This window comes from Pyxicephalus adspersus, chromosome 4 (genome assembly GCF_032062135.1).
Source record: "Pyxicephalus adspersus chromosome 4, UCB_Pads_2.0, whole genome shotgun sequence".
Lineage (NCBI taxonomy): Eukaryota > Metazoa > Chordata > Amphibia > Anura > Pyxicephalidae > Pyxicephalus > Pyxicephalus adspersus.
The window spans coordinates 109,005,510-109,018,526 of NC_092861.1; the positions used below are offsets into that span (position 1 = coordinate 109,005,510).

General features: G+C 36.0%; 1 protein-coding gene across 1 annotated transcript in view; it reads right to left on the bottom strand.

Annotated features, from left to right (window-relative positions):
* Window positions 1-13,017, bottom strand: part of UTRN (utrophin) — a 393,317-nt gene that overhangs the window by 311,024 nt on the left and 69,276 nt on the right. Inside the window, exons 6-9 of the mRNA XM_072410243.1 lie at window positions 12,635-12,727; window positions 9,100-9,272; window positions 5,370-5,485; window positions 2,930-3,093 (exon numbers count right to left, since the gene is read on the bottom strand). Coding sequence (XP_072266344.1) covers window positions 2,930-3,093; window positions 5,370-5,485; window positions 9,100-9,272; window positions 12,635-12,727 — 546 coding nt within the window. The remainder of the gene's footprint in view (window positions 1-2,929; window positions 3,094-5,369; window positions 5,486-9,099; window positions 9,273-12,634; window positions 12,728-13,017) is intronic.

A 13,017-nucleotide genomic window follows, 5' to 3' on the forward strand; every position in this document is an offset into this window, starting at 1 on the left:
GTACACACGGCAGATTTTCGCCCGATAATTGGCCGATGCCGATTATCGGGCGATAAAAATCTGACGTGTGTACGTAGCTTAATTCAAAAATGACAAGTAAATTGAAATCTAGGTGCTAGAGTCTTTGTTTGAAGTCATTCTACTACTTTACTAAGTAGTGCACTACTAAGAGAGAAAAAATGTATTTTTTCTTACAAGTTTATTGCTAATAGAACTAAGACAGGTTTTTCCAGAAAAAATTACAAATAACAGCACATATTCATTTCTGTTTCCTGGGAATGAGCTTATCTCATAGAATACATGCTGGAACATGGACACACACCTGATTGGTTGTATCACCGCTGTCTAACATTTCAGTAAATTAATTTTTAATGATGCTATTTACAAGCTTGTAAACAAGGGTGGGGGAGCAGGCAACCGTAGACTTTAAAGAGATGGCTACGTTAGACATCACTCACTCCAATTGTAAGGTGCATTTTCAGAAATTAAAATAATTGTCTACGTGTTTAATAGACTGCAAGCAACATAATGCTTTCTGAAGTACTCCACACAACAGAGAGAAGTTACTGCGAGACTGCCCAATAATATTTAATCTTTTAATTGTGTTCAAGAGGTCCTGGATAAGGCTGTCAGTATTTGTATTGCTGTAAATTACGGCATTTTTTTGGGATCCAGGACTGAAGTGTCCTAGATGGAATGGTTGGGCCAGGCACTCCATCCCTTTCTAGGGGAGAGATTGAGAATGGCTCTGAAGAATCTCTCTGACTCGGGAGTTTTTGTTTTGTTTTTTTGCGAATAAAAGTGGTCAAAGTGCCCTTAAATTGGGACAAATGTCTGAAATACCTCTTTGCAGCAAGTTAGTTGAAGCTAATCTCTCACAAAAAAAACAATGTGTTTTTACCAGGCTAAACTTAAAGCAACTACATCCCTAAAAAAATGCCAGCAAAATATCTCCCAGAAAATTATCTCTTAGATTGTAAACTCTTTTGGGTAGGGTCTTCACCTCCTCCTGTGTCGTAGTTTGTATTTGTCTGTTATTTGCAACCCATATATGTACAGAGCTGTATAACATGTTGGTGCTTTACAAACCTACAAAGCGGAAAGGAAGAAGGGTCCAGGAAACTGACACAGTGGGCCTGATTTATTTAAGCTCTCCATGGCTGGGGAGGATACAATTTCATCAGTGAATCTGAGTGATCAAGCAAAACTGGAAGGGAATTCTTAAAAGTCAGTTGCTATTGGTTTGCAAATGTTTGAAATCCTTAACCAGATCCATCAACAGCTTGCTTACAGAGCTGAAATGATGTAGCCAAAATTAGACAAATAACTAAATGTGTTGGAAAAGTCATGAATCCCCCCTCCCTCCCCGATTTCCAATTGTGTACACACCCTACTGCATTTTAATTGCATAGAGAAAGTCTAAAAGGAAAAAGCCACTATTTTTTTCTTGAGTCTTCATTGAAACTCCAACTACTCTCTCTGATTAGTATACTGAGGCGTCCTCTGCCTCTTGCCTAATCAGCAGGCCAGGACAGTCACATCACTGAACTGACCCTCCTGGCTCTGCAGTATGGCAGGAATGTATGAATGTATGTAATGAAGTGGCTAGGCACAATCACAAACATTTTTACAGGTAAAGCATTTCTCATACATGTGTTTTTTTCTCTGAATGATGTTTATTAGGAGTTCATCATTAACATTGTTTTATTTAGGAAAGCAAACTACGTGTGATAATTATGATTAAATACATCATTTTTAAGGATATGTTTATAGGCCAAACAGCATTATGTTTGAAAACTGAAATGCTTCCCGTATCCTCATGAGTATAAAAGCACTCACGAAGCAGAACCGAGCTGGCCAAGTGTCATGGCGTGTCTCCCATTCTGCTCAGCTTTGTCAGTTGTCACCACAAAGCAGTCTGGGAAAGCGTGCCAGCAGTACAAGAGCCTGCTCCTTACATATTACGATGTTGCATAGCTGAGAAATGAGCAGACGTACTGTCATTTCTAAGAAATGCTGGTATTCTTTAATTATGAAGACAGTGGGGGATCAGTCTGCTGAGGATTAACAGAGCACGAGGAGTGAAATGAGTTGACAATGAGGATTAGAACAGAAGAGGTTGTCTGAAGTTTAAGTAAAGAAATGCAATGTTACAAAATGTAGACATTTTTTATAGAACAAAAGTCGACTTTTTAATCAACTAGCCATTAATCGTAACAATTTTTTAAAATGTAGTTTTATCTTGCAAGCCATAGCTGTTAAGAACATCTATCTCATAAGTAAACCATACGATGGCATAAGATGTAGAAAACCTAGTTTGAGTCCCTGGCTGTTAGTTGCAAAACTGAAGTATAAAAGTCTTTACTTCAAAAGATAAGTGCGCTAAGCAATCCATCCAACATGTTCAGAAAAAGTTTGTAATATATTATACTTTCCTGAAACAGAGTTCCCAAGAGATCTTGGTTGTGCAAGCTGCCAGGCACCACACACAGCCTTTATTCAAAAATCTCCCAATGGTGCATGCACAGCCAGTCATCATTGACTTCAATGGAAGTTTCACCAACAAGCTGACGGGCTGTTGATGGTTAGTCCACTGAAGTCAATGGTGTCCTGGGTTTGGCAGGTTGAACAAGTACTGGGTTTGGCAGGTTGAACATTCAACACCTTCAACATTCATCGACATTCAACACCTTGGAAAATAACTGTGGCACCAGACTATTTCTTAGTCCAACTTTCTAATACCTGCTATAAACAGTGTAGATCACTTTAGAGTGATTTCTTCTCACTACCTGGTATGTCTCAGGGACAGGAAGTGACGAGAAGTAGCCCTAATTTGTCAGAGTTTCCAAACTCTACTGAAAATTTAAAAGAAAGGTTTTGGTTTTAAATGCATTTTAATACAACATTCTGTGTTGATGCTATAAAATACCTGGTGTTTCGTGAAAGATATGTCCTCACATGCTCCCTTATATCTTCGAGGAAGAGTTTCTACCTCATGGATATCATCCAAAGTTACTTCATGGGGAAGAACCTCAAAAAGGGATGTTAGGTACATAAGTATTGACTTCTTGTCAGGTAGTGGAACTGCCACATCTGTATAGGAAACATAAGTAAGAAACGTTTAGAGACCGAGAATATTATATTTACACAAACGTTTATATTATTTTCACATATCTAGCTGACTTCTGAGATATACACAAAGGTAAGGGCTAAAAATGAACACTGAAAATAGTATATAGATATTATATAGGGATTACCATCTTTAATATATATTATATATTTATACCACCATATGATGAGAATATATTTTCACTACAAGATGATATTATTTATTTCATGTGTGATTAGCTTAGAAGTACACTTTATAGTATACTTTACCCAGTTAAGCACTCATCCCTGTATACTCTATATCAAAAGTCCTCAACCCCCGGGCCCCCGGTGCTGGTCCGTGGCTGGTGAGTTAGGAGCAGCAAATGACAGGAGGCAGAAGCGGGAGCGCCGGCAGCCCACATTACACTGCTCTAAAGCTAGTGATAGTGTGACAGCAGGAGCACAACCAGCAGGAGAGTGGGCAGCTCTCCTCACACTGCTTACACAGGAGCTGCTGAGAATAGCAGAGTAATGTATGTAAGGCTTACACTTCTCTGCCATTCCCAGCAGCTCTGCCACCTGACAGCACCCCAGCTCTCTAACACTACTCTGCTATTCTCAGCTAGTGTGCTGACAGCAGGGGGAGCTACTGAGAATAGCAGAGTAGTGTAAACTGTACATATAGCGGGTCATGGCAAAATTTATTCTATGTTACCGCGCCCTGCTGTCAGAAAGGTTGGGGACCACTGCTCTATATGAATTAAAAACTTTTTTTTATATTTCTGCTATTGGCCTACTATTTTGTTGATAAACTAATGCCCCCTGGCCCTGGAGCCACGGGTTGCCGGCCGGCATTAGGCCTGGATGGTCGTTAGCGGGACCAAACGAGCTAGGCCGTATCTGGCCTTAAAGCCAGAGTTTGCCGACCCCTGCTGTAGAGACTTGCAATAATTTTCCATTTTAATTTGTGTACTAAGCATGTTCAGAGGGAGAAAATAATTAATAAGAACTGATTAGGGTTAATTAAGAGAAGACAATTTATTTAAAAAACAAACTTTTTTAAATTGCAAAGTTTTAAATGGCCTCAGATTTAATGCCATTAAACACAATGTAACAATAATATTTTTAAAACATATTTCTCAATAAAGATTTAGAACACACAGCCTCTGTTGTGATACAAGGCAAGTTCTGTCATAGTAATAATTATAAGCCACCAAGAGATAGGTGGTAGGAGAATAGATCAATTAAGCATATTCTTGCTGGAACTGACAAAGCATAATAGAATTTTTTTTCCACTGATATTAAGATTATCCTATGCATTCTCCCCTGCAAATAAAAAGTTGTGGGAATGTTATTCCTCTGATAACTATTACTTAGGCATTTCTTTTTTCTAACTGAACTCTAAACCTTTAGTTGTTTTCCTTCCACTGGCAACTAATGCTACTGCATCCTGCTTTGCACTGACCACCAATGCTAGGGATTTGTTTCCTCCCATTGACCACCCAGGCTAAGGCATTTTACCTTGCTAGTCAGTGATGTAATACTGTATTATCTACTGACCACTAATGCTGAGCATTGCTCATTTTGCATTTTGTCATGATGTACAAATATGTTAATTAAAATTTGTGCTGCTTATACCACATTTAATCTTCAAACCAAACTGGAAACTCTTTTTCCAGATTAAAAGAGCAGAAGATATACTCTGTATCCTTGTTGATCTCTTTTACCACTTATGAAATGTCTGAGACACAGTGAGTATATATATATATATATATATATATATATATATATATATATATATATATAATAAAACGTGGACATGGTTTTAACTCTACAATTAACCTTATAAACACTATCTACAGCTCTACTTTAGGTTTTCACCTTTACTTTGTACAAGATGAAGAAAAGTTACTGAAACCAAGTATAGTAATGAAAAGCTTATGATCTTTCTTTAGCACTTGTTCATTTAGTTTTCACTCTCACATTCTTTTCGGTGCCCGTCATACTCTTGATAAAGCTTATCCAGCTCAAAATTACAACAGATCTACTAAAGTTCTATCCTGAGACAGGAATTCAGCAAAGGTCCTTCACGAAAGTACACTTCTCCAAAGTAACATGTTTTTGCCGAACAGTAGAAAAACCACAAGACGATGAATATTGCTGAAAAACCTAGAGCCATTGTGTATGTAAAAACATTGCTCATCGAGAGGAACATCGAGATAAGGAAGGGCAGTGCCGCTGAGATGCAATAACATTCCTGAACAATCCTGCAACATTACCTTCAGGGTCAAGCAGCTTTTCTATTCCCAAGTGCCTTTTTGCTATGTTGAAAGCATGGTCCAACCTTCCAAGTGGGGAGAGGCTGGTAACTTTTTCCCAGCTAAACAAATCAGGTCTGAAATAAATATAAAACAACAATTTAAAAATATAAACAATAAAAAACAAAATTAGAAAAAATATATTTAAAAGATAATATTTTAAACAAATGTATTTTTAATAAATGGAAAGCAATCAAAGTAATTTGCTGTAATCTTTTTCATAATGACATTGACATTTAGCAACAGCTGATTCCCAGCAAACATAGGAATTTCACATACATTTTGTAATTTACAATTTCTAATTTTGTAAATGGAGAGTCATTATAGGAAAACTTTGTGTATTCTTCTAAATATACCTGCACAGTATATTTTTGCAGTTTGAGGTATAATTTTAAAGTTCACACATGTTATTTTTGAAATGCTTTACCTCCTTACCATATTTTAAGGATGATGTTTCACACATTTGTAGAAATTCCCATAAGCCACCAACCCAAATAAATTAGGTTTAAGGAACCATAATGGTCCTAAGCATAGCTACAAATTTTAAATAGGAGGAGCAGTAAGGAACAATTACTGTACTGCATGATGTCAATATATATTGCATGTCCAAATATGCTAATCAATCCATAAACCAGTGTTTATGGTCCAAGGAACTCTACAGTACCTCCAAAGGTTGCTAGGCCTTCCATGAGTCTGTGTCTCCTTGGTCAATATAACTAACACCAATTATTATTATTTTTTTGGCTATCAGTAAGGGTCACACCACTGACCAGCAGTATAAGAGACATTCTTCTCACTAGCCTACAAATTAATAATGTACTGTGAGCAATGTAAATAATAATTATAGAAGGGGTTCCCTGAAGAAAGGCTGAGAAAGATTGCCTTAACAAATCTGTGTGAACAAAGAAAATCCATATTTTCAAAATGGCACTTGTAAAAAGCAGGTAGGTCCGGTGCTTGCAAATTGCCTCCTCTGTGGTTTCCCAGGATTTCCATAACCAAGACCTTTATGTAAAACAATTACCAGCCAAGCTTTATGTTCACTGGACACCTCTCACTCCCACACATACGTGTTCCTGCACCTTATGCCAGAGGCCAAGAATCTAGGTCAGTAATTTTTATTATAAAGTTATACATAGGTTATTATGGGTTTTGGGGTCCCCAGCCATTCCACCCAGAAGCAGAGGTGACATACAATAATTATTTTATAGTTATCACCACTTTAGAAATGTTCTTCCCCACTATGGGTTTGCTTTTCTTTTGGATGCAGAATGTATCATTAATTTAGCATTTACTCATAGTTCCAAATATTATTTTTTATGTTAGTAACTAGCCAGTAATAGTTCTTATCAATAATTACTAATGGAATAAGTAGTGCCTATGTTGTGGCAATAGGTAGGCATTTAAAGGTTTAGCAAAAGACAACTTGAGAGGGCTGTTGTCAGGCAACAGAAAATTACAATCTTAAAAATTACAATTACAATCTAGGTGTGTTCTGGCAGCGACATGTTTTAATATATATTTTTTCAATTATATATATAATAATAAAATTGCATATTATTAGTAATAATATATTATATAAAATTTTTCAATTATCTTGAGTTTCTAATATACATATATTTCCGATTGTATGATTTACATCTATGTGCTATTTGGTCAATGTGTTGAACAAATGTGTTTCTCCTGCTTTTCAATGGGTTGAAAAAAATTTACGGGTTCATTCATATGTGTATGTTAACAATGCACATGCATGGGCGTGAACAGCTCCAAATAAAGGCAGTTCTTATGAGGCAAAGGTTTTGCCAGTAAATGTAAGATTTCAATCAAGAAGATGTCACCAGAGAGGAAAAATCATGGTTATTTCTATTTAAATTATTCTCCCAATACATCTATTTCCATGGTGCATTTCAACACATTTTTTGATATTCAGCCCAAGCAAAAAAGTAAAGTGGCCAAGAAGCCTTAAGAAGTTCTAGGTGTCAGTTGGCAAACTAGTTTGTTATCAACCATACAATCCCGTGATTTTACCTCTCTTTTTTTTAAATAGCAGTGAAAACCTAAAATCTCTGTAAATTGTTTTATTATGTACACCCCCAATGGGGACTTTTAAGCTATGTACACATGCTAGATGATTGTCATTCAAGATAAATGGTCATGCTCCTCTTAGGCAAAAAAACAGCTGTTCCCAGATGTTGTTCATCAGTCTGCCTTGGATGATTGATGAACAACAGAACCAGGATGACAACTGTATTTTTCTATAGAAGAGAGCACAGAAGGTTGACAATCACTGATCACTCCCCTTCTAACTAAACAAAATAGCACTGGGTGTACAGCACTCTATCACTAAATATTATTTCCAGCCACAAAAAAATAAAACCTGTGTGACAGATCTGTATAGAGTTTAAGACCAGTGTCCCAGCTGGAAGATTTCTCCTGCTTTCTCCATATAGTGACAAAGTAGGATTTCTCCTCAACTTAAGTAATTGCTCAATTGAATACAACAAATACCCACATGGGTATGAAATTCTTCCCTTCTGGTTGTTCGGTGGGAATGGGGTAACCCACCAGACAGATTGAAGTTCCCAAATGAAATTTAACAAATGTTTATTTATTACTTGTGTACTTTACATTTGACATTTATTGTTCATTCTGCCCTTGGACAGTGTTGAATTAATTTCAGCCCTGATTATTTTATTGGTTTGAAAAAGAGGATTCAAAATAAAAACTGACCCACGTGTACAAGGCCTAAAGCTACGTACACACGTCCAATGGTTCTCGCCCGATAATCGACTCAGGGCAAAACTACCGTCTTGGCGGATCCACGGACGATAGACGAACAATCCTAATGCAAGGGAAGGGGGAGAGCGCGCAGCGGGGTGCTGCTTCTTGTTCTACCCTCTGCATAGAGCAGAACGGTGCTGTATGTACAGCCCTTCTTCATGCATCATGCAGTGCTTAGTCGCTGGAAAGGATTGTGAAAAATCCTTTCCAACAACTATAATTGCATGTGTGTATGGGGCTAATGGCTTACTTTAACAAGTTAAGCTTAATGCTAATGACATTCACTTACATACAGATAGACACTAAGGAGGGCACTAGAAGTCTATATATAAAAAACAGTAACAGTTAGAACAGCAAAAAAGTTGAAATGCAAAATTAACAACACAATACTTTACATAAAACATTTCTATAAAAATAATTAAAAATCAGTAAATGTTAAATGCATACAATTCTTTTAGCAAGCAGAGAAAAGTTACTGCTATTCTGTAAAATTAGTGGCCAAAGATATGTTGATCACATGCCTGATACTGTATTTGCTAACTATTGAGTTTAATAATAATGTTATTTGCCATTATAAAATTTTTATTAGAAAGGAAATTAGAAACGATTTAGATTCCATTGTAAAAGATCAATTCTAGCAATGTTCATCATCTTTTTTTATTAACCAGTATATTGCTCCCAATAAAGTTATAACTACTAATACCTTATTTGAAGGTATTTAATGTACAGCGCTGCGTAATATGTTGGCGCTATATAAATCCTGTTTATTAATAATAATAGTAATAATAATAATAATAAGGTAACATGTGAAGTGAGGACAAAGAGGTCAAAAAAGTAAGAAGTATATGAAGGTAATGACACAAACATTAAAGTGTAAAAAGTAACATAGACACATGCCAGGAGCACCTACTTGTGCCTGTGCAGCAAAGCATTGAAGGCCAGACCATCTGTCCAGCTGGTGGTGAAGTTTAGCACATTGACTTCATCATAAGGTCTTGTTGAATTCCTAACCCAACTTAAAAGAATCTTCTCACTGTTTGTTTGCTGAAGTTCTGACATAATTGCCTTCATGACATCTTTGACCTGGGAGAAGAACAGTTAAACTGGTTATAAAGGAGGTAAGGAAATAGATCTGCTTACAGTCATTTTAGGCTTACTGCATAATGTAGCTAAAACAAAAAGCTGTCAAACAGAAAAAATTCAAAGTTTTGAAACACTTAACAACAGTTTAATTTTACCTTAAGGAAAACTTGTCATGAGAGGGAAAAAAAAAAAGTTTCCATTGCTATTCCAAACTTTATGGAGCCTTGATCCTGCACACGAGCAGGCAGGGAAGCCCCATTCGTAGATCCTGCACACGAGCAGGCAGGGAAGCCCCATTCGTATCTAGGTGTTGTCTGTATGTCGAATGTCCTTACATCAGGGACTACCTGTAGTCCACAGGGGCGTGCAAATAATGCATTATCCATGCTGGTTTGTTCCCACAGTGCATTTGGGATGCTTTTAACATTTTATGGCAACTCAGCACCAACGCGTATAGAAAGGGTGTTAAATTATTACATGTGTTTCCATGTGTGAATGAGCCCTTTGAAAATATTTCATCCAGAAGAACAGGATGATATGCAGATTCATTTTACAACATCATTAGGTGATTAGCAATGATAGCTAACATTTTTTCTCCTATATCAGGTTTCCTGACCAAAAGATCTTGTTAAGATGGAAACTATGTTCAGGTTTCCTTTACATTTTCAATTTATTACAAAATAATATTCTTATAGTCTAACCTTGGAAACTTCTGGGTGCAAGAACAATTTATCCAACACAGACAATTGACAGCTAAAAAATGTGTAATTAAACATTGTAGACAAGAACCATACCCCTACACCAACATCAATGTAAATAATGTATTTATGGGACCAAACCTGACTTTTCAGGAAAGGTATGTGAGGTAATAAATGTACATTACCATATATTGAATGTATATATATATATACAGCAGCCCCTCTTTTCATGGAAATACAGGTCAAACCCTGACACACTGACAAATCCTTTCTAAAAACATCTGCTTGTCAATCTAATTATCTGGGTTTGTTAATTAGTAACTTGGTCACCTGTAACAGGTATGCGGATCAAAAGGACCAAATTTACCAGATACTTGTGTATCTCATGTAATTCATCAAATTCAGCATTTTCAGCTAGAAAATAATTGTATAATATCAATGAATAAGGAACTAGGTATGTAATAAGAATAAGCTCGGGGGAAGAATCTCACAAGATTTTTGAGGAGGTTGAAGTTCACCAAGAAAAAAGAAGCAGAATAGCATGAAAGAAATGTAATTGTAGCTTTGTTTGTAAAAGTTTTTCCTATTTGATTTTTTCAGTTTGCACATTAAGTATTTCTTCATTGGTTATTACAAATTAGGAAAACAAGATGATTCTCTGTGAGAATAGCTGCTACTAAAATAGAACTAAGTCACATTTTTTTTGTAAATAGTCTCACATTTTCCACTGCCAGCAATGCATTGGAGCATCAAAAATATAATAATCAGCTTCACTGTATACCTTTCAGACATTCTGCAAAATTATGCAAAACTAAAATGGACGCTCTTGTCCTCACAGTGTTCGGCAGTGATGGCATCAGTTTTGATGTGCCTGTCTCCTAAATATAACTGGTCACAATATTACGGACCTAGAAATAACCAGTATATATGGGCAATATAAAAACACATGCACTTACTGTGTGTAAGCAACTGAATATGTTATGCTTTATTGTGGTTATTATGTGTAATTATAGCATTCAGTATAATAATTCCTTCTTTATATTAAACGAAACTGCTGTATCTCTGTTTCTCTTTTTTTGCAGATCAAACTTTCACGAAAAAGCACCAGTGATAGTGTTTGGCAGAAAGAAGACACAACCAGACGTGTTTACAGTCATTTACCCATTATTTAGAATATTTACTCCTCTAAAAAGGATCACTGGCAGAGTTCATTTTTTTCAAACTCTTTAATGGTCACTTTTTGTATAATGTTTGGTAAGAAATCTTTTAACCCCATACAATACATACAGGGCTTGTGTACTTACTCCTTACAAGTCAAAGTGAAAACACAACACAGAATCAGCTTAACCTCCTGGCCAGTTCATTTAAGTCTGGTTTTATATGTCTAAAAGTGGTACATTGTTTTTCATGGAAATTTATTTTACAGTATAATATATTATATATTATGAATATAATAAAGTTTGAAACACAAAATCATGTGAAAATAATAAATTAAATAAATTTGGCGAAAAAAAAAATAAATTTTTTAAATTGGTATTTTTTTTTTAAATATACTATTATATTATACTGTAAAATAAATTTTCATGAAATACAAAGTACTGCTTTTACACATATAAATCCACTGTATTGCATTCAATAGAGTTATTTTGTATTGAATGCAATACAAATAGATTTGAATTTCCCGCCCCGAACTGAGCATTCGCACACAATGACGTCATCAGGAACTCCCCGGTGACTCATCTGGTGCAGAGGACGCCGGCGGATCAGGTAAGCGCTTTATTTACTATTATTTTCCATAGGTTTACTATAGGTTTACCTACCCCGTGTGTGACTCTACCCTGAGTCACACTCGGGGTTACCGCTGAGGAGGTTAAATCACAGCAAAATATAGACTAATCACAGATCAATCAAAGCAATGTCAACACACAAAAAGCATGATTTCTCCTGAAAAGGATACTAATTTAAGTTGATTATGAGCCAACGTAATATTGAAGTGACAGTTGCTACAATTTAGAGAATAGCCCACAAAAAGGATGAGGGAAAGACTAAAAAAGAAGTGTATTTACCCTATTAAAAAAAGCTTGGAGGCAGAACATGTGAACTGGTAATAGATTGAGTAAACTGGCTACAATTTTACAAACATTAGATGACTAGTAATGGAGTACATTTGGTAACGTTTGTTTAAAGTATGATTTCACTGTTATGAATGGTTTGATTTATATTAATGGTGAATTACTTTTACTGAATATACACCATCCTTTCAAGCAGTATGGCCTGCATGCGCCCAGAGTGTCCCAGTGTTCTCTCACTGCTTTGATATAAACAAGCTGCTTCCCAAAGAGGTGCTGGTTCTTTAGCCCAAGCCAAGGCAGGTCTACTACCCCCAAATAAACCAATGATAATGGCCATAAGCAGCTTGGTTACAGTAAAGCTTTAGGAGATGCATGTCATTCTGCGTTAAACTGGACTTTTTTAGTAAAAGTAGCACATAATATTAATAATAAAGGCTACAAAGACAAATAAACAATGCATAATAAACACATATTTAAACTCTTGGCATTTATAACACACAGATACTTCCAGTATTTCCAGTTTTAATTAATTGTAACACAAAACAATACAATACCCATGCATATAGTTGTGTAAAAGCATGTAATGTTTTACCTGCCAGTGAAGGATGATGCTCCATATCAAACCAAGAGTCAGCTTGGGGTTTCCATCAACAATATCTGTACCTCCTATGTTAACCAGTTCCACCTGTAAATGATACATCTTTAGCAATATTGGCACTGGGTCAGGTACACAAGACAGAATTATGGCTGATAAGAAGGGCAGACAGATGGAACAAGTAAACTATAGATAATCAAGCCTGGTTTCAATAGTGTACATAGAACTAGAAGGGTATTACAGTAACAGATTATACAGTATAATATATGGACTATAGGTTGTGCTTAACCAGTGATACTCTTCCTGAAACAACACATTTTCTATTTCTTAGTATTGTAGTAACTATTGGGCTCTGTATTTTGTATTGGGCATTTCAGAAC